This window comes from Carica papaya, chromosome 6 (assembly GCF_054855325.1).
Source record: "Carica papaya isolate Zhongbai chromosome 6, ASM5485532v1, whole genome shotgun sequence".
Classification (NCBI taxonomy): Eukaryota; Viridiplantae; Streptophyta; class Magnoliopsida; order Brassicales; family Caricaceae; genus Carica; species Carica papaya.
In genome coordinates this window covers 2,210,939-2,231,943 of record NC_142314.1, presented here as the reverse complement: position 1 = coordinate 2,231,943, position 21,005 = coordinate 2,210,939, and the positions used below count along the sequence as shown (strand labels likewise).

Here is a 21,005-nt window from a genome sequence, read left to right as displayed (position 1 = left end):
TCAATTTGATTCAGTCTAAAAAAAGAAATTAAATCTTGGCATGGAAATGATCATAACATTCACCACCTGCGTATACAAAAATGGAAAGTTTACAAAGATCATATATAGCCTAATTATTATCGTACATAGCACACAAATTAAGTAAAGTAAAATAGTTCAAGAGTTTTTCACTTTTATACATTTCCCTTATTAACACATAAATTAACTATTTGTAAATAAATCAAAAAGTTCAGCTTTATCATGGTCAGCAAGATGATCTTTGTCGAGTAATGAATATATAATTCACTTGATATAATACAAGAGAGAATTTAAATTCTTACTATTATTATTGAATTTGATAATATCGAATATCACGCTCATATTCTTTGACTGAGCATATGATAAGAAATATGGTTCCCTTTGCGAAAAAATTACTACTATCTGTTATAACATTTTAAAGGCGTCTGTAATATAGGTATACAAAAATAAGACCCTCGTTAATTAAAATTGAACCGATAACATGAACAAGGAAGTGGAGTCAAATTCTCCCATATAAATATCTGTTGGAAACTTGATTTTAGAAATATGTTCTGTACTGAAAACAGGAGAGATTATTGGCTTTAAATTGAAAGATCTTTTAGCTGCTGTGGATCAACCTCTGATGGCGCTCTGGTGAGAGCACATTGCGCGGTAGTTGTCTTCGGAAAAGCTATGACATCCCTTATGGAACTAGCTCCTGCTAACAACATAACCAATCTATCCAATCCGTATGCAATTCCCCCTGCATTTCAGAAGCATTGCCAGCAAAATTTTTTATTCTAGGAATTAATTCCAGAAAATCCAATCCATATGTAAATAAATTCCCTCTATTATAAGATTATGCATAGGTCAAAACATCAATTCCAGAAAATAGGAATTGAAATTGAATAGAAATAAGAAAAAATATTGAGAAAGAGAATGGTATGCTGAGCAGATTTGTAATTCCAACATAGCACCCAGTTCAAAATAGGAGTGTAGTAGGTTATATAAAACAATTATACCAAGTAACCCAATAACTTAAAAAGATGACAGAAAAATGTTCAAGTAATTATTTATATTCTAACTTGTCCCCCTTCCAATGCTCCCCAACTAAACTAAAAGCATCAGACCGCTGCCTCATGCTATAACTATGTGAAATAATTTGTTTGGGTGGGTAATAATAAGAGAAGAGTGAGTCTCAGAGGCTTGAACCTAGACTCTTTTGATTTTGACACTAATTTATCAAGTATTCGCAAAAAGAATCAAGTATAAAAACATGAAGAAAATAACTTGTTTATGTGGGTATATGAGAAGATTGAGTCTGCAATATGATTGACAGCTTTGTACTCAGTATAACAATTCCTCGTTCGAATACAAAGTTAGAGCATTTAAACATCTATCATTATGAGTTTTATTGTCCATTGCTCAGTAGCTGTTTTCTTAATGTCATAGTTGTTTTAATTTAATCACATAGATCTTGAAAAGTTACATAGCTTCTAAAAGAATTTCTCCAGACAGACACTAAAATATGAAGTTATGATATTTCAAAATTTAGTTATTTTCCTTAATATTAGGGCTTTTTTTAAAAAAATAATGTTATAGCTATTTTAATGTTATCCGATAGATCCCAAAATGTGATGTGTATTCAAAGGTAATATGTTTCTACCAAACCAAATGCTCCAGATAGACTCGAATGACAAGTTATGTTTCTAAAGTTCAAGAACCATACGCATAATTAGTCCAGTTGATACTTGTTCCCACCTTGATCATCTAGGTTTGATGTCTGTCCCTGACACTCTGCAAGGATTTCTAAATCCTGAATGAACTACGATTCAATGGATTGTAGAAAGCAACTTAATTTTGGTGCATGAAGCTAACCATTGCTATAAGACCAAAAAAAATTTTGCATCTTGAACTATTTTCCATATATCACGGTGTGGATAAGATAATCTACATCAAATCAAAAGAAAAATCAGGGTAGTCCTTAATTAAGAAGATAACATCTCTTGCAAGGTTAACCTAAGAACGAAGAAAAATTAAGATAATTTACATGAAATTAAGAGAAAAATCACTGTTAAGGACTCTATAATTATGAAGATAACATCTTTTGCAAGGTTTACCAAAGAGCAAAGAAAAATTAAGTTGTGCTTTAGGGAGATAAGTGATTTTGTTTTCTTATGCTCTTATGAAGTTATGTATATTATTGTGGTATATCTAATATTCTGCTCTATATGTATTAAGTTGTGAGTGTTGTTGACTTCAGTCTCAGAATCAGATAAAGAAAGGTAGTTCCTAAAAGTCCAGAAATTATCACAACTAGAATTGCTTTAAAATGGAAATATTATGTGTGAAAAAGTTTAATGAAAGTTTCGAGTACTTTCACACTCAATAGATCACAAAGTACTCCCCTAAAGATCCTAATTTTCATTGAAGATTAGTACAGGTAGAAAAACTCAAACACTCAAGAACTTTTGCAGCTTCTCATGAATATTGTCACACAACTAGATTCATTAGTAGAGACCCTGACAATCCCCATGAACACACTCTAGTCTATGGTCTTATATAAGTTTTTTTCATAAATTTTACGATACATTTGGTACTTTGGTAGGATGGTAAATTAGATGGGATAAGGTAGTTGGCTAAAGTAGAGTAAACTACTGATACATGTGATTCTTACTCTACAATCTGTTTGGTATTACTCTATGATTCTTACTCTACAATCGTTTTCTTAATTCATATTGAAATTTGTCTTAGTTTATATTTAAAATTGGTGGTGATAGTAGGTGGTGATGGTGATGTTAGTAGCAACGCATGGGTGGGGAGAGTGCTGACGACTTAGACAAAGGTTGTGATGGCAATAACATTGTTGGCAAAAATAGAGGTGGCAGACTGGTGGCGGATGCAGGTCAAGTAATGGTAGAAACAGTATTAATGTCGACAAACATGACATCAGTGATGGGTTAAGATAATGATGAAAGTGACGTTGGCAGTGGTAGCAAAGACAATGGTAAGGACGGTGGTGATGGTAAAAGAGTGGTAATGGTAGCAATAGGCGTAGTCAACATGACAACAGAAGTGGTGGTGGCATGTGCAATGGCAGTGATGGTGAAAATAGAAAAATCAACAATGCCAAAGGTGGTCCTAGGGTGAAAATAGTGGTGGTGAAATGATGGTTGCAATGGTGGTGAGGTTGAACATAAAGGTGGCTATGACGACAATACAATATGGTCGCACTGATGGTGGTGAGTAATAACAACAGCAGCGAGAGTGGTGGTTTTAGTGACAATGGTAATAAGGGTAGCACTAGTTGTAGCAGTAAGGGGTGGTGATTGAGGTATTCTCGTTAAATGATAAATGTAGAAGGAAAAAAAATTATAAAGAGTAATTTTACTCTTTTTTAAAGCACTACCTAGATGGATAATGCTTTTTCACATCTCTTTAGGCAAATAACACTACTCACCCTACGATACGTAGTGATTTATCATACCTATTAAATACTTCCAATTATTAGATAGGACAAAGGAGCCTTATCTACACCTTATCTTACTTTATCCGACGTACCAAACTTAGTCTTATATTATCGCATTGATCTCAAAACATCGTTTGGATTGGAAAAAAGAATTGCAAAACCAAATGCTCAAGTGCAAAATTATGCTTTTTGAAAAAAATTGAGTCTTAATTTATATATTTAGCGTTAATGTTCATAAAAAATAATCCAACTTTATTATTAAACATATTGCTCAATATTTAATATGATAAGTTGCAAGAATAGAGTAAGGTTAGGTAAGGCCAAAGGGTGGGTAAGATCTCTTATCCACTAACCAAATGTTTACTTAAGAAATTTTTCATGGGTAGGATCCAGTATTCAACCTTGAAGTAGAAAGTATTTTTCACTCCATAATAGAAACATTACCTGCCTAGGTAAAACAATTAACCCAGAGAGGTAAATAAGCACTTATCTACCCACCAACCCATCGTTGCCAACGCACCGACATTGATACTGCTACTGCTATTATAAATTGTCATCGTTGTCGCTCCCATGACTTCTGCCTCTACTATCAACCCCAAAACTGCCCACCCCCATAGTTAATCCCACCACAACTGCTTTTACAATTACTATCCTCGCTACCATCACCATCACCTCCACTATTGTCACCATTGTTGCTGCTGCTGCCTCTGTGCCTGCCCCTGTTACCGCCACCGTTATGATTATGAATTAAGAAAATGATCTTTTGTAATATCCTACTCATCTCCTCACCCAATTATCTCAAACATATCTAAAATAAAAATCTTACATATAAATATCTTACCTAACCTTATTTTTACTACCCTACCTAAAGTGCTAAAGATAGCATTTAAGTTGATAGCACATCTAACTTCATTATATTTTAACAAGCTCAACATACTCCTATATATTAAACAAAGTCAAGAAATACAACGAAAGTAGAATAAAATATAAACCAAATATCAAACAGTCGAGGTCAAGAAAAAGAATTGAAGTAGATTAAATATTAAACCAAACAAGACATTAAAAGATGCATCCTAGTAAAAATTCCATACCATGTGGAGGCGCACCCATCTCTAAAGCCTCCAAAAGATAGCCAAACTTTGCTTCAGCCTGCACACAAGATAGCATATCACCATTTAAGATGATGTCAAGGGACGTAGTGCTGGAAAATGAAAGGTGGTATATAACCTATGACGTGCTGAAGAACATTTCCAGCATATCAAAAAGATCATTCCCAGAAAAATATCCCGTCAAAAAAAATACTAGGTTCACTTCACTCATATGTCGAGCTTTTCATTTCTCCAGAAAAGACAATAACTAAAACTGAAAAATGCCAAAAATAAGTGTATAAGTCATTTTAGCAAAACCAGTCAATCCCAGTTGGTAGGCATTTTGTTCTAGTAGCAATATGGCTGTGACAATTTCATATTGAATCAAATACAGGTCAAAACTGATCACTGGAGAGCATAATTTTCATTCCTAGCATGGAGAAAATTATACACTTGGAGGAAATTAATTTTCATTCCTACTAGCTTAGGTTAAATATGTGCTTTTCATTCCTACTGACTTAGGTCAAATATGTACTTTTCATTTAACCTAAGAGCTTAATTTTCATTCCTAGCTTGGAGAAAATTAATCAATACCATATTTTAGGAAGATTAATTTCCTAATATTAAGATAAAAGATTGAGGGGTTTTCCAACACTTTTCAAGTTGAGGAATATGCATTTTCATTCTGAGCTTGGAGATAAATCCTCAAACATTGTGCACTACTGACATTTTGATGTTATGGCATCTGAAGGAAGAGGTAGATATATATATGTATATAGATAAATAGCAATAAATATGGAACAAACCACTGATTATGAATGTTGATACGTATGGCTCCAAGAAAAAAATCTAGATTCCATTAGTATCTTACTTATTACTATGGATTCAATTAATTTGGTTGAAGCTTTTCCTTTTTCTAGAATTATAAAGGACCTGGAAAATACATTTTCAATATCCCTTACCTGTTCGGTAGAGATGCCAACAATCTCCAAAACCTTCTGCTGCACCTCACGTTTGTAAATTCTCAAACTTCCTCCGCCAATCTTACACCAAAAACAAAGGCAAACATTATATTTGTTTTATACTAAATTCCAACAAAAGTTCAGAACTTATTGATCTTAGAAGGAAAACTAGGTAATCACCTCAACTCCATTGTAAACCATGTCATAAGCAAGAGCACGTGCAGAGGAAAGATCTTCCATGTCTTCCGGGTTCGGCGCAGTAAATGGGTGATGCATGGCCTGCAAGAAACTGCATCCACTTAACGACTAAAGAAACAATATTACCCTAATTAGACCAAAATCTTGCAAAAAATACAAAGAAAACAACCACAAAGAAAAACAGGAGGAAAGTGAAAAATATTATCTTCTCAATCACAACTAAGAAAATTCTTTCATCCAAGTCACGGCTAACCATGACCAGTAAACTGCAAGAAATAGGATTGGCAGGGTAGGCAAACAGACAACTCCTCAATTATTCTGAAATGTTGATGTTATGGCATCCAACCGAAATATTAAAAGGAAATCAAAACCCACTAGTTTTGCAGGTATAGAATAAAGTTCACCATTTCCCAATTTAAGGTACCAAACTAAATAATCATATTGATATTGCACAAAGGCAATTCGACACACAGAGAGGAGGAGAGAGAGAGAGAGAGAGAGAGAAAGAGAGACAGAACAAAACCTCATTGACCTTATAAAGAGAAAACAACACAACCTCAATCTATCGCATTAATATCAACAGTGTTTTCAAATTTAGTATAGTGGAAATCTACCTACCACCTAACAAATTGAAAACATACAGCAAGAAGTGAAAGGAAAATAATTATGTCGATAATACCATCATGAACCACACCATCAAGGAGAGTTTAATGAGGGAAAACAAATTAATCATACCATAATTGCTAGAAACAGATTATGGTATAGGACATACCTCAAGCCTCTGCTCTGAATCATTCCACTCAAACATTGGGAAGTCGGTCACCCATAGAATTGAATCCCTGGTCTAAAATATCAGAACCAGTCCAAATCAGTAGGATGAGGAAAAGAAAAAACAAAACAAAAAAAATGGTTACACATACTCAAGATCATAGGCTAGTGAGAAACTTACATCATCAATCAAACCAAGTTCATGGGCTACAAATAACCTAAGTCGATCTAGAGTTTTATTCACTGATACATGAGGGCCCACGCCAAACAGTATAAGATCACCTGGCCCTGCTGCACATTGTCTCAATAAGTCTATTTTATTTGTTGGATTCATACTAGTAACTAGTGCCTGAATTCCCTCAACTTCACCTGAAAGAATATTCCAAACACATCAACGCTGAAAAACTGGAACCTTAGTATAACCTATGAAGAAATTAATTATTAGGTGGGGAAAGAAAAAGTATTCTCTTTACCATCATCCAACACCTTCAGGAAAGGCAAACCCTTTGCACCAGACTTGATTGCCTCATTGTAAATATCACCTTTCTTGAGAGCTGTGTTTGAATAACTTTTAGCACCAGAAGGTACACATAATGCTTTGATAATTCCTCCACTTTTAACAGCATCTGAAAAAACCCTAAATGGGGACTCCGCAAATATGTAAGACACCTGCAGCTCCAAAGAAACTCTTTACTTTATCATCCACTTGAAAAGGATATTGGAGAAAACATTACTATAAGAACAAATAGAAGCATTTGTTTTGTTTTGAACTTTACAGAGTACTTGTTGTGCAATCAGAATAAGTCAAACTGAAAGATCATTAAATGTTTTTAGAATAGGTATGAAACTTAGTGTTTTGCATGTTTTTAAATTGTTTACGCTAGGTAAGTTTAACTAGATTTAGGAGATTTAAAGTTTCATTAGGATTTAGAAACTCTTGATCTCTTCCTTGTGAGTTTTAGATTATCCTTGCTTGGCTGTAATTAGTGCCAATGGAAAGGCTACCAACCTAGAGCATGGGTAGCCTAGGTGGTTGTGTTTCCTCAGGAAACAATATTCTTTAGAATAACACATCTTATCAAGTAATATAGCAAACAGAAGTGCATTAATTTTTTTAATCGAAAGAAAGCTTTATTAGAATAAGAGAGAAAAGTAAATGCAGAGAACAAGAGATCCCCCAAAGAATTGTATCAGATGCATTAGAAAAAAAAACATGAACGAAAATACTCTAAGAAATAGAAACAAAGAGTTCAGAAATCCAGGTGAAGCTCTGAGATGGCTATCTCAGAATATTTCCTGCGACTTTTCTTCCATAATATAGAAAAAAATGTAACCCTATCCCACAACTCCTGGAAAGAAGAACATCGGTCATAAAAAATTCTGCTGTTTATTTCCAGCCAAATCACACATAATCCTGCAAATATCACCCCTTGCCATGGGAACTTTGCACCCTTCCGTTTCTCTCAACTGTCGTAGGGACAAACCAATAAAGACCAAATAGATCAATGAGTTTGGCCCACAACTTCAATTCTTACAATGAAAGAAAAGATGTGCATCTCTCTCCTTTACAGCACATAACACAGATATTCGGGGACAGTGCCAGAGGCCTACAGACTTTTAACATCTTATTGATGTTAAGCTTTTGATGGATAGCTATCCACGTAAATACTGCAATAGGGAAATGGCTAGATATTGTATTTTTTTAGGTGATCGAAGGACTTGCAAGAGTATAAGCCTGAGGGTTCTAGGGTCCAAACTTTGGTGTCTGGTTGATTTGCAATCTGAATTGGCTCTAGCAGGGTTGATAAGATTTGCATTTCAGAAGCCTCCCTTTCGGTTAGGTTACATTTAAAGTAGAGGTTCCATGCAACTCTTCCTTCTGATATGGATATGAAGTATGAAACAGATGCATTGGGACTAAAGGATAATGTAACAGTCAGGGAAAATGTGTGGCCAACAGTTGCCACCCTACCCATGTGCCTTCCTAAAACATGGCTTTAGAGCCATCTTCCACTTGTAATCTGGTTAAGGGAAGGAATAGTGCATAAACTTCGGAGATAGCTTTCTAGGGACTGCTACAGGATATAGATCTTCCTGTTCTGGCATCCCAGCCGTCCCTACCATCCAACTGAACACCATTCATCACCTTCCGGCACAGTTTGTCCCATAGATAAAGTGCCAAATCCATTTAGCCAATAGAGATATGTTTTTTACCTAAGATTCCTAATACCTAATCCCCATGAACTCTTGGACTGACAACAAACCTTTCACTTGTCTAAGTGATACCTATCTCTCCACCACTCTGGTCCACAAAAACCTCTCCATGTGCCCCCTCTATTATCTTTGCAACTCGCATGAGCACCCTGAACAATGATAAGTATATGAGAATGCTAGAAAGGCAGACATAAATTGAAGTAACCTTTCCCCCTAAAGAAAATATTTCTTTCCCCTTAAAGAAAATAGCGCTTTTTCCAACTTTCTAGGCATTTGGATACCTTGTCTTCTACTTCATGAATTACCTCCCAAAGAGACACCTAGGTATATAACAGGCCATACTGATCTAATACATCCTATTAATGCCACTAAGTGCTTGAAAATGTCATCCTCCACATTTATCCCAGTGAGAGATGGTTAGCCAAGTTGATTCTCAAACCTGAAATAAGTCAAAACACTTGAATAAGAGCGAATGCATTTCCAACGGACTTTTCATTGAAAAAAAGATTGTATCACCAGCAAACAGTAAATGTGACACTTCTATCCGGTCCTTCCCTTCTAACCCCTACATGATAGCTCTCTCTGTTCCTCTTGTCAACATCCTGTTCAACACATCAACCACAAGTGTAAAGATAAGGGAGAAAAGGAATCCCCTTGCCTTAATCCTCTCGTTGCTTGAAACTAATCTTGTGGTTTTCCCTTCACTATCACCGTAAGTGAAATTGATAATAGACTTCCTTGAACCCACCTCCTCCCCCTGGGCCAAATCCCTTATGCTCTAGAATGCCTTCAAGAAATCTTCAACTGACCCCGTCATAATCTTTCTTGAAATCAAACTCGAGGACTAGCCCTGCCTCATTTGACCTCCAAATACAACCCACCACCTCGTTGACTGCTAGACTAGCATTGAACATTTGTCTATCTTCCATGGAGGAACTTTGGTAGGGGTGAACACGAGGTGAGTATGGTGCAGGTATGTCAATTCCCATACCAGCTCCATTAATAAAAATATAAATCTATACCTACTCCATATTCATAGCGGATAAAAAATTATTTACTGATCACTCGCCCTCCAGGTAAAATTTCCTACCATTACTCACCCCATTTACCTTTTTTTTAATTTTAAAAAATTTTATAAAATATTTAAATAATTCAATTAAAAATATTAAATATTAACCGAAACAAGATATGATTTAAAATAATATTTAAATATAATACTTAATAATAAATATAAACTAATATTATAAATATACAATATTAAACATTTATTAATCAAAAATTAATTAGTTTGAGTAAAATTAAAGATAAAAATAAAATTATTAATTATATATACAGTGGGGCAAGGTGAAGCAGGTGAAAGACAGATAAATGACTAAATCAATACTCGTTCTATACCCATTGCAGATTTATAACTTTCTACCCACACTCACCCAGTAACCTTATTAATTACTGGTCTTTACTGCTCTATTTGGAGTGGACTGGATGCATTAGCCGGCCATTCGCTCCAATTCTCATCTCTAGACTTTGGTTTAGCAAAATTCAGTATCCAATATCTCACTAAGTTTTCGATAAAGGACTTTTTTAATTACTTTGTATACATTTTTCACTAAACTTATTGGGCAATAGTATGAGACCTTTGTGAACTTGTCTTTTTTCGGGATTAGTGTTATGAAGGTGGAGCTCATACTCTTCCATATGGTGGCATTTAAATAAAAGTCCACAAATACTCTCACTAAAAACCCTTTCACCATGTCCTAACAACTTTGAGAAACTGTATAGAAATTGTCTGGGCATAGGTGATTTGTCCTTGCCTAAATTGCACAATGCCCTACTTATTTCCTGCTCCTCAAACTATCGTTCTAGCCATTCTGCTGTATCCCTTCTAATCAGTGCCCAATCAATTCCCTCCAGAAATTGTCTGCACGAGGCTTCTTCCATATACAACTTTCTGTAAAACTGAGTGATCTCTTTACCTATAGCCCCACCTCTCCTTCCCCTTGCCCATTTTCAAGCTCTAGCTCCTTGGTCACACTCTTAACTCTACGGCCTTTAACCATGCAATGGAATAGGCATGTATTAGCATCCCCTACTTCTACCCATTTGATTTTTGCCTTTTGTCTCCAATTACTCTCGTTAGAAAACATCGCTCATTCAAGCTCGTTTTTTAATTCTATTAGGCACTCTTGCTGGCTCCCAGAAATGTGTTCCTCTAGCATCCCTGCTTTTCTTGAGCTAATAAAACAAAAGTTCATTATAAGTAATATCTATCCCCAAAAGGAATCAAGGACTAAACCAAAGAAATACAAATGAGATTAGTAACATTCCACAATGTTAGATTAGTGTAGTAGCACAGTTCAAAGCAAGATGCCCTTCAATAAATGTTGAATTGTATAAATTTTAAGGTTAAAAGATAATTTCAGTGTGGTACAATCATAAGATGCATGTAAACAGAAGTAAAAAAAGAGATAATCACATCTTTCAACTCAAGAGCAAATCTAGTATCTGGCCTGTCTGAACCATATCGATCCATAGCTTCACTGAATGTAAGCCTTGGGAAAGGATTTGGTAGCTGAACACCTTTAATCTCTTGAAAAACCTACAAAACATGTTTTTTTAATTATACCTTTTTTTAATCTAAATAGATCAAAACTAAATGTATTAAGAAAGTTAAAAAAAAAAAAACAAAAACAAAGCACAACCCAGGTAGAAGGGAAATGAAAAAGACGATGAGCAGAAAAAGGTTCAACAATATTGTAGTTAATTAACTGCCAGTCAAGAAAATACAAATTCCAACAGAATGGTCTCGAGAGCTAGGTGCATCCATGTCCTAAGCCATATAATTCCTGTTTCTTTTTTATATCCCATATCAATCCTTGTTGACATTAAGATAATGAACTTTTGTCATGTCCTTAGTAGTCTATCATCCCAAAAGACTGCATATTCCAACTAGTCAACAAAATTAATCACAATTTTCCACACTATTTGCTAAATCCTGGTTAAAAAAAAAAATTGTCCAGAGTCATCTTGACCAAGTCAAACGCAACAAACAAAGCCCTCTGTGTCCCACCTCTTCTGCACATAAGAACATATGTGCTTCCTATCATCAGATTTGTGCCCCAACATTTCCTCAAAGAAATGAACCCATGAAGAACATCACTTTTCAAATCCAACAAATATAAACCATTTTATAGACACAAGTAATGACAAGATAACCACCTGTCTTACCCAATATGATCATGTTAAAACTTTCCTTAAATATATATAACAAGGAGAAAAGAAAATAGTGAACATCAGCAAATCAACAGAGGGTAATAAGCAATCAACAGGAATCTATCATAAGCATTAACTTGACAGACTTACCAGACAAATATCACAAGTGCCTAATACAGGATATCAACAAGCATATCAACAGTTATTGATCGTAGGAAAACTCGGGAACAAATATCGGGACCCAAGCATATAATATTGATGCAGGATGAGTTATGGTTAATTTGTATAATTAGGAATTTGGGAGATAAAAATATAGACATCACATTTAAGAAATCTTACGTAGAACTCTCGAGAGTTTAATTGTATCAAAGAACCAGAAAATAGAGAAATTTTCAACATATTTTATTGAATAACTAATATGATAATCTCAAAGAGATTAGAAAGATATTTATAGAATGTCAAATAAGTCTTTCCCAAGTAGGATTAAACTTAAAAATACTCATACTAATAAGATTATAAATATTACCCATAATAAAATGGGAAATATCAGTATTAATAATATTATAAATAATATCACTAATAGAAATAGGAAAAGTAAATACTAATCAAATAAAATCCTAAAGTTACTAAAACTACAACAATAAACTCCTAAATAATATAGTAGTTTTAATCAAACTATGATTTCTAATCTATTTAAATAATCTATAGTTAATCAATTCTGCATCAAATACCGTACAAGCGCAATATATCTCAAATCTTATTGTCAGTTTTAGTTAATATGCAAAACGATATAACTTTTAAACACAATCTACTTTACTCATATCAGTACTTGATCATGATAAAATATACTTTCATTATTAAGCTTGATGCTACAGTTTACCACAAACACCATCATACTTAGGAGCTAACTACATGCACTTGCCAAGTGAATCTTTTTTTTAAAAAGAGTAATTGCCAAATCAATCTTTATCACACAGCAGAGCTCAACAAAAATCAAATTTAACCTGCTTCACAACCTTGTACTTACTAAAGCAACATAACATTTTCACCAGCTCCCGTTTGCAGATATATTTCTAATATTACAAGTTTGGAATTTATTGGATAAAACCTCGTAACAAGTAAACCACTGAAGAAAACCTGTAAATTTATTGACCTCACAGAGCTACTGTCTATTTCCTCATTTAAACTCATCCAACAAAATATTAGAAGGTTCATTACACAATCCTCTCAAGTATCTCCCACATATACAAACCTTTCTAATCAGATCTTCATTTAGCTTCAGCATGTCCTCCAAAGGAGTGAAAGCCAGTTCCATATCAAGCTGGGTGAACTCAGGTTGTCTATCAGCTCTTAGATCTTCATCTCTAAAACATCTGGCAGATAGAGGGATATTTTAAGTAAACGAATATGATCCAATCCAATATCCATTAACAAAACCGTAATTTAGTTAACCAATTCAGCAGTACTCAGAACAAAATTCAATATAAGCAAAGGCTTGTTTGTTGTTTTGAATCACAAAAATAACAATAAACATGGTCTTGATGAAGCTGCTAAATTCCAACCAACTAAGCGAGCAACCACCATGCTAGAATGATAACAAGTTCGCAAGTCAGAAAGCAAAAATTATTACCTGGCAATTTGATAATATTTATCAAAGCCTGAGACCATTAACATCTGTTTAAATAGTTGTGGGCTTTGAGGCAAGGCATAGAATGTTCCTGGCTTCAAAATACACATTAAATTGAATCAGACCTGCAAGCAATAAAAATATACTCCAAGTAACAAATGCTAACTCCAAAAGACAAGCAAAAAAAGAAAAAAAAAACCAGAGTGACAAGGCTTATAAATATTTACATCGCCACAGTAGTATGCATATGATTGTCATGTGCAGGTATATCCATGATTGTAACATGCAGGTCTTTTTGCAACGACATTAAATTTTAAATCTTAAATAACTATAAAGGATCCAAATCCTTTAAGTATATATTTTATCCTTTAAGGCTAAGATAGTCCCTACCTCAAATTTTAATAAGGAAAACAAAAATAAATAAAAAAAAAAAAATCAGCCTGTAGAGAGAACTGTATCAATGAGCATTGCATAATTCAGACCAAGGCAGAGAAAAAATCTTTTCAGATGGCAAACTCAACTATCAAAAAGTGAAAATTGGAATAATGGTACATTTCAAGAGAAAGCTCATCCATTAACAATAGAAGATGGATAATCTGAAAATTCTTTTATTGAAAAAATATAGTCCATCAAAATTCAAGTTTCATAGTTTTATATCCATTAACAAGTTAAAACTAAATTCTAAATAATTATAGACTTTCAATCTGATAAATAAAAGTATAATAACATTATTTTGAATTCCTAATTACTTATAATGAAATATGGGGAACTAAACACAAATTTATTAGTTGAAATAGTTTCAATTGACTTTGAGTAGAATTCACGAAAACCTGAGAAAACTTCATGCAACTATTCCTTCACTAAGGTTCAAATCTTTGTAACAGAATGTTTATCATGTTCTTCTTCCTAATCTTATTCAGATTCCCTATGTATCTGCATTATCAAATTAATTATCACTTGAAGATCCAAAGGTCCAATGGCCGGGCCACTTATTAGTTAAGGGCCAACAGAATTTTCCACTGTTCGCATGATACAGGATTTTTCTTTTCAAGAAAAAGAAGTATTATTAGGAATAAGAAAGTTATGAATTACAATGATAGAGAATAAGATATCCTCCTAGAGACTTCACAAAGAAGAAATCTAAAACAAAATTAAGTAAAAAATTGAGAGGCAACAGAACCCACGAAGATCAAAATTGGCCACATGATAAGGACACACACAGTACTAACTCTTCAGGAAACCTTGTCCAACATTTTGTTCAATTCGATTCCTCTCTTTCACCAGTGAGTTACTAGGGTTATGAGTAAATTTTATATATAGTTCCAGTACTAATAAATAAACAGAGATCGACTTGAACAAAAGATGCAGTTAATAATTTCACAAGTGAATCCCAGGACTGCTTGATAACTTTTTACATTTCCTGAGCCTGTTCCAGGATGCTATATGAAGGTAAGTAGGTCTTTCAGAATGTAGAGCACCTGAATTCTTGAGGGTACCAAATAATCTCGAGCACCTTCTGGGGTTGATCGAGACAGTACTGGAGTTTCAATCTGCCTTACAGACACGAAAGGTTAAGATCAAAAGAAAGTATGAACCAACTAACTGGAAAGAAACTTTGACGTGAAGAAAAAATGAAACTCTTAGGACAATACCTCCACAAAGCCATGAACATCCTCTAGATATCTTCGGATGAGTTTAACCACTCTATGACGCAACATTATGTTAAAGTTCATTTGTTGCCGGCGTAAATCAAGGCATCGGTACCTACCAACAAGTGTTATAGCTTTATTCTCTGAAACTTGAAAGGAATCTAAGCAGAAAAGTTCCAGATAATTCAAGAAAAAAAGATTACCATGTGGAGAATTGCTACGAAGTCACGCACAAAGTGAGGAAAAAGAGATATACTAATTAACATGGTTTCATCCCTTTAACCTATCTCCATGGAAGACACTAAATAAAATGAAGAAAAAACACTGGCAAGTAACTTGTTGAACCCACGCATTCATATCAACTACAAAGTTACAAGAAAGCAAGATAGCTCATTGTCCTAAACTCTATCCAGATAAAGGGGACTCAAAACCTTTGGGCAGCCTCGGACCAAAGCCCACAAATTCCTACATTTCCTAATTATAGAGAACCTTTTTTTTTTTTTTTTTTTTTGAAATAAAAATATGAGGTATGTATCTAATTACAGAGAACCTATAATTGTTCACACTTGAAGATTGAATAGGAAATTTCTATAGACATCTTCTACCGAAAAAAATTCTCATCTACTCTGGATGAATCACAAAGGTCAAAAAAGAAACAAGGATTTTACTCAAGAGATACCAAATTAACAAGAGATAATATAGATGGAAAATGACAATCGAATTTCCTTGATGGAATTTGCATATGAAAATAGAGAGATTTTCAACAGATATTGAGAGAAGAAATCAATAGCAGCATGGTACAGTATCAGCAAATAAACTGTTACGCTTGATAACTTAGAAGAGCATTTCACAAAGATTCTGAAATTCACAAGTACAATATTTACTGAAAATGCAGAATAATTAATTCAACTGTAGCAGAAAAGTTGACTTGTATCTTTAACTGCTCAATGTTTTAATATTTTGGAAAATAATTCAATTACAAAAAAGAGTTAAAACCCCAATTCCCGATCTAGAAATCAGAAATGCCATGAAGGAAAAGAAGAAAACAAATTGAATCTCAGCACATACATAAAAATAAAAGATCAACCATTCATATCGTCAGTCCAGCATAAGTCATAAATCACCAAATGAACTGAGAGCAACTAAAGCCAGCTACCTCAACCGGATATCCTCCTTAACAGAATCCTTCACATCATCTGCAGTAGTAACTAAGAATGGGAGCTTTGTTTTCACAGCATTCAAGATCTCAACATGCTCTGCAGCAACCTAGATTTCATCCTTTCTAATCAATGTGCAAAATTTTCATAATAATTCTAACAAAAGTTCTAATCTTTTTTTTCTAGATATAACCTTACTTTTGTGGATTAAAAAACAAGAAAACCCAAGTTGAAGAAACTATATAAATGATGGAAATATACCTCTATTAAACCAGTTTTCATTTTCTTATTGACTGACTCCTTTGGTCTAGACCGAACAATTCCTTCCACAGCGATCACATACTCAAGCCTCAAGTCATTGATAGTGGAATGTGCATCGGGGAATCCATCGGGAAGTGTCGTAACCTACCACTCAACATTTTCGACACTAAAAATTACTTATTCCAGAAAAAAAAAAAAAAAAAAATCAATAAAAATAAAGCAACGGTTATTCATCTACAAAGCCCATTCGTAGATAGCAAATTATGCAGAGCTCGAGTATATTAAGTCTATACCTGGACAATTCCAGTATGGTCTCTAAGATTGAGAAAAGTGAGGCCGCCATGGACCCGGTGGAGCGCAACCCACCCGCAGAGGCGGACCCTTTTGCCCACATCTTCAGTGCACAATTCGCCGCAGAAGGCGGTCCTGGAGACCCAGTGCAGTGATGCGTCCTTGAGAGAAGCTGGTGGTCTGGATGGAGCTTCAGCGGAAGGAGAAGAAGAAGAAGAAGAAGAAGAATGAGGAGGATAAAGAGAGGCGGAAGCCGAAATAGAGAAAACAGTTGTTCTGGTCGTAAGTACTGGTTTTGCAGTTAAGAGGATGGTGCCATGGATGAAGAGAGAAAAGGATCTGAGCCGCAGAGGGAGGAGAGGTACTGACTTCAGAAGAAGAGACATTGTTAGGATACAGAGATCGAGAGAAGAGAGGAAGATAGAGAAGGCTTCAAAGGGATTGCGTCAAGGCGGAACGAAAATGTATGTTTTTTTTTTCTTTTATTTATTTATTTATTTATAAATTACAATCAGTACTGCCAAAAAAAAAAAAAAAAAAAAAAACAGTTAGCCATTATTTTATATTAATATATAATTTTTCTAAAAATAATATAATTTTACCATTATCATACAACATAATATAATAATAATAAATCATCTCGAAAGTCATTTAAACACACTCTAAAAGTTTAAAGTTAGAGAAATTAAAAGTAGTTAAATTATAAATATAGGTTTGTATAATATACACTTACCATCTCGTCTTGAATTTAATTGAAATAATAACAATTACATACAGTAATATTCTATTTGAATAATACACATACATTGAGACCGAGTAGCAAACAAAATTCCATTGGCCCTTTACTGTAAAAGAGATCTACCACGCTGAGTGTTAAAAATTTCTAAACACATTATACAAATGGAAGTAATATATAGCTATCACTACTTTTACTATCATCTATTGAAATAGTAATTAAAATACGTTAACAATCATATTCAAGCTTACAACTTTCAAATAAGATGTTCAAATTTCATCACTGCACCATGTGCTGTTTGTTAAGAAATGAAATGTATTTTTACTCTCTCTAGAGAAAAAAATCAGAGGTGTTTGCATCCATTTGTTGTATTAATTAAAAATAGGTTATACCATGTTAAATCTAATTTACTAAAAACTGATGTTAATACACCAAATGCACCCAACATTAATTTCCAGAAGCACTCAATTCACCAGGTAAAAGAATTACAGTAAATTCAAACTTGCAAACATTTTAACTGTAAAAAGCCAGTTTTCATACCCTTAAAACCCTTGGGAAGTAACAAAATTTAAAACCATAATTAAGGGGGCTAAAAAACCATTGCTTAAAATTAAAACTGCAAGCTCGGACCCACTGTATAGAATTCTCATGCAGAATTATCAAGTAGATGAAATAATTAGCACTGTTCATGAGACAACAGCTTACAAATGTAGCATTCACACGAGAAGGAAAGAAAAAAGAAGAAAAAAAAAAAAAAAAAAAAAAAAAGAGTTTCATTAATTGGTGTAGTGTCTATACATTACCAATGCAGCAGTATCGATATACATCAAATTACAGATTACAAGAGAATACTAGCACAATAAATTAGCACTATTGATCACTGCTGGGTCAGCTATGTACATTATATACATACAGTATCAACATATCTTCTGCTGCTTACCAGAAAGGACACCATCTGAGAAAAAAAGAAAAACAAAATATGGGTAACGTTTGATAGAAAGTAAAATAACAATAATAATTAGTGTACAAACTGACAGAGCAGCTTATATCGACAAAATTGATCGGATAATTTTGGAGTACCACCTAGATTGCCAAACTTGTTTCAACATAAATTTTGTTCAGACTACAAGCAACTTGATATTAGTAACACTAACTATGAAGTTTAGGATATTGAAATTAGAAATCATGACTCTAACAGTAGCAACTTAATTCTGATACTTTAATAATACACTTTTTATTTTTCCATCTCTGACCTGATAACAGCCAAAACCTGACTCCACTAATTCGATTGGCCAAAAAATAGAGAAAAACTATCATTTGCAAACATAAATGTTCATAAATAAGCTTTGCCTGCATGTCTACTGTACTGAGGAGAATTTGAAATTTTCATACCCGACATAATTTTGGCACAAATTTTCATGAGATGTAGCCTGGCCAATCAACTTTTGAACTTGCAATTTGACAGACAAACCATGTTCGACTTCACGAGCGTCACCAGAGATCAATGTACTGTGGTCCACAGCATATTGCATAGATCCAGGAGATAATGAAGAACACGAAGAAAAATCACGTCCTGTCAGTTTGTGACTCATACGAGCCATCACAATGATAGCACGTTCATTCAAAACCTCATTAGCATCACCGAGTTGATTAACAGCCTAACAGATGAAAATCAGTTAGATGAAAATCATACATCATGGAATTGTTAAAAATGATCCATGTTTGGTGTATTGTAAAACCTGTAGAAGCTCCCTTTCACGAGCACCCCGTTGAGGCTGAAGAAGCTCCCTATTTTGAGCAGATTCTTCGGCATTCACAACAGGAGGAACATGAGTGCTTGAAAACACTGACATTTGTGGGACTTCATTGAAATTGAAAAGACGCCAATTAATGAGAGGATCATGAACAAAGGCCTGAAAAGAGAAGTATTAATAATCAGCTGATGAAGAATAGAGCAAAAATATTATCAGCATTGTAACTGTTGTTAACTTGTATATAAGTATTCATAGGCCCATAGAACTTGTAAATGGGTATTTATAGGCTAAAGTACGGGAAAAAAATAGAACTCAAAGAGGAAACTAAGCCACACAGGAAACTTTCATCTCTACAAAATATCAGTAGAAAAGCAAGCATAATTGAAAGGACAAAATAAGGAAAATTATAACACAAGATAACACTCTTATCCCTGCCAGCAGCGGAGATCGCACTGTGACTTGGATTCTTCTCTAACTGTTGAGATTTAGAACCTTTACTTATCAGTTGTACGAAATTCAAACATAACTCTCCTCCTACTTTCCCCTGCACTGATTAAGGATATTACTTCATTGAGAGGCGACATCTCTTCTTTTCCCATAATCTGGGCTCTTACTTGATCATATTTCTTATTAAGTCCTGCCATATATTGATAAACTCTATCATTTTCAATAAATTTTTTTTACACGGCTGTGTATTTGCTGTTTTCCATAGTGATACTATGATACTGGTCGAGCTCCTACAATATGCCCTTCAAAAGGTTTAAATACTCTCTAACTGTTATGTTACCTTGTTTGGTTGTCCACACTTTGATGACTAGATCATACATTTGCACTGTATCTTGCCCCTTGGAATAGGTCTCCTGGATTGAATACCAGTCATATAGCTGGCTTATTGATCTCTGGTGCCATAGAATTCCAGGGCCAAAACACAATCATAGAATCTTCCTCATCCCTAGCATCAAGAGTGGGATCTCCTATCTCTGATCCAGTGCCCAGTAGTTGGCTTAATTTTTCTCAACCCTTGAATCAAGAGAGTGATTCGAATTAATTGTGACCAACTCAAGTAATCTTTACCCTTGAAGCGGATAGGCGGTCAAACAGTTAAAATTCGCCATTGTTTGTGTTGAGCTTCTTATTGGAAAGTTGGTGCTGGTAGATTGAGACGTAACCTCCAATATTCTTGCTGGCTGGACATATTCAGGCATGATTAGAGAAAGCTGCATGGCTAGTGACTACACGTAGATGTTCAGGCGCAGCTAGAGGAGATGAGGCTGATATAGCGAAAAGCAGGCGCTCAATTGGGTGGTCCAAATTCAAAGATATCTCTATATAGAATCCAGTAGTTGACAAGTTTGGAAGACCAACACTTACAAAAAGTAAAAAAGTACTCTTGCAAATCTACCAATTTATTACTTGTCACTTTTGACTATTTTAATGAGTGGAGCGTAAAGGCCATTTAGAGACAGTTTGTGTGAGGAGATTCGGGCGAGCATATGAGATTTCACTTGGTGGCTTGGGATACAATTAAAGTTTCTTTAATAGATGGAGACATTGGGGTCAGGTCAATGGTTGATCCAACAAAGCATTAAAAGGAGAGTGACTGCTATTTTAGGCTTTTGTTTCT

General features: G+C 34.4%; 2 protein-coding genes across 7 annotated transcripts in view; both read right to left on the bottom strand.

The window, feature by feature from the left end:
* Nucleotides 1–304: 304 nt before the first annotated feature.
* LOC110813273 (tRNA synthetase class II (D, K and N) family protein) lies at nucleotides 305–17,365 on the bottom strand. 4 transcript variants are annotated; one of them, XM_088222171.1, is made up of 15 exons: nucleotides 16,894–17,362; nucleotides 16,601–16,744; nucleotides 16,339–16,448; nucleotides 15,186–15,297; nucleotides 15,012–15,083; nucleotides 13,537–13,628; nucleotides 13,159–13,279; nucleotides 11,170–11,292; nucleotides 6,956–7,151; nucleotides 6,664–6,851; nucleotides 6,487–6,558; nucleotides 5,697–5,795; nucleotides 5,517–5,597; nucleotides 4,558–4,615; nucleotides 305–760 (listed from the first exon to the last, which is right to left on the bottom strand). In XM_088222171.1, exons 1-15 carry the CDS (start codon nucleotides 17,275–17,277, stop codon nucleotides 600–602), a joined length of 2,013 nt encoding a protein of 670 aa, XP_088078297.1. In that variant the 5' UTR covers nucleotides 17,278–17,362; the 3' UTR covers nucleotides 305–599. The 4 variants fall into 4 exon arrangements, with proteins under 4 accessions (XP_088078297.1, XP_088078298.1, XP_088078299.1 ...); XM_088222172.1 differs by lacking the exon at nucleotides 305–760 and adding an exon at nucleotides 781–4,185 and having other exon boundaries at nucleotides 16,601–16,776; nucleotides 16,894–17,030; XM_088222173.1 differs by lacking the exon at nucleotides 305–760 and adding an exon at nucleotides 781–4,185 and having other exon boundaries at nucleotides 16,601–16,766; nucleotides 16,894–17,030.
* Nucleotides 17,366–18,382: 1,017 nt separating this feature from the next.
* The window catches only part of TOR (target of rapamycin), an 81,149-nt gene continuing 78,526 nt past the window's right edge, over nucleotides 18,383–21,005 (bottom strand). For all 3 annotated transcript variants that reach the window (XM_088222164.1, XM_088222167.1, XM_088222169.1), the window contains 3 exons: nucleotides 19,367–19,540; nucleotides 19,020–19,285; nucleotides 18,383–18,582 (listed from right to left, as the gene is read on the bottom strand). In XM_088222164.1, coding sequence (XP_088078290.1) covers nucleotides 18,564–18,582; nucleotides 19,020–19,285; nucleotides 19,367–19,540 — 459 coding nt within the window. In that variant the 3' untranslated portion in view covers nucleotides 18,383–18,563. The remainder of the gene's footprint in view (nucleotides 18,583–19,019; nucleotides 19,286–19,366; nucleotides 19,541–21,005) is intronic.

What these genes read in the sequence shown, in the direction of transcription:
- LOC110813273 (XM_088222170.1), bottom strand. Translation starts at nt 17,277, where the DNA reads ATGTCTCTTCTTCTGAAGTCAGTACCTCTCCTCCCTCTGCGGCTCAGA. An exon ending in ACCATACTGGAATTGTCCAG is followed by an intron (nt 16,745 to 16,893) that starts GTATAGACTTAA and finishes GTTGAGTGGTAG; the next exon opens with GTTACGACACTTCCCGATGG. An exon ending in ATGAAGATCTGATTAGAAAG is followed by an intron (nt 11,293 to 13,158) that starts GTTTGTATATGT and finishes CATGTTTTGTAG; the next exon opens with GTTTTTCAAGAGATTAAAGG.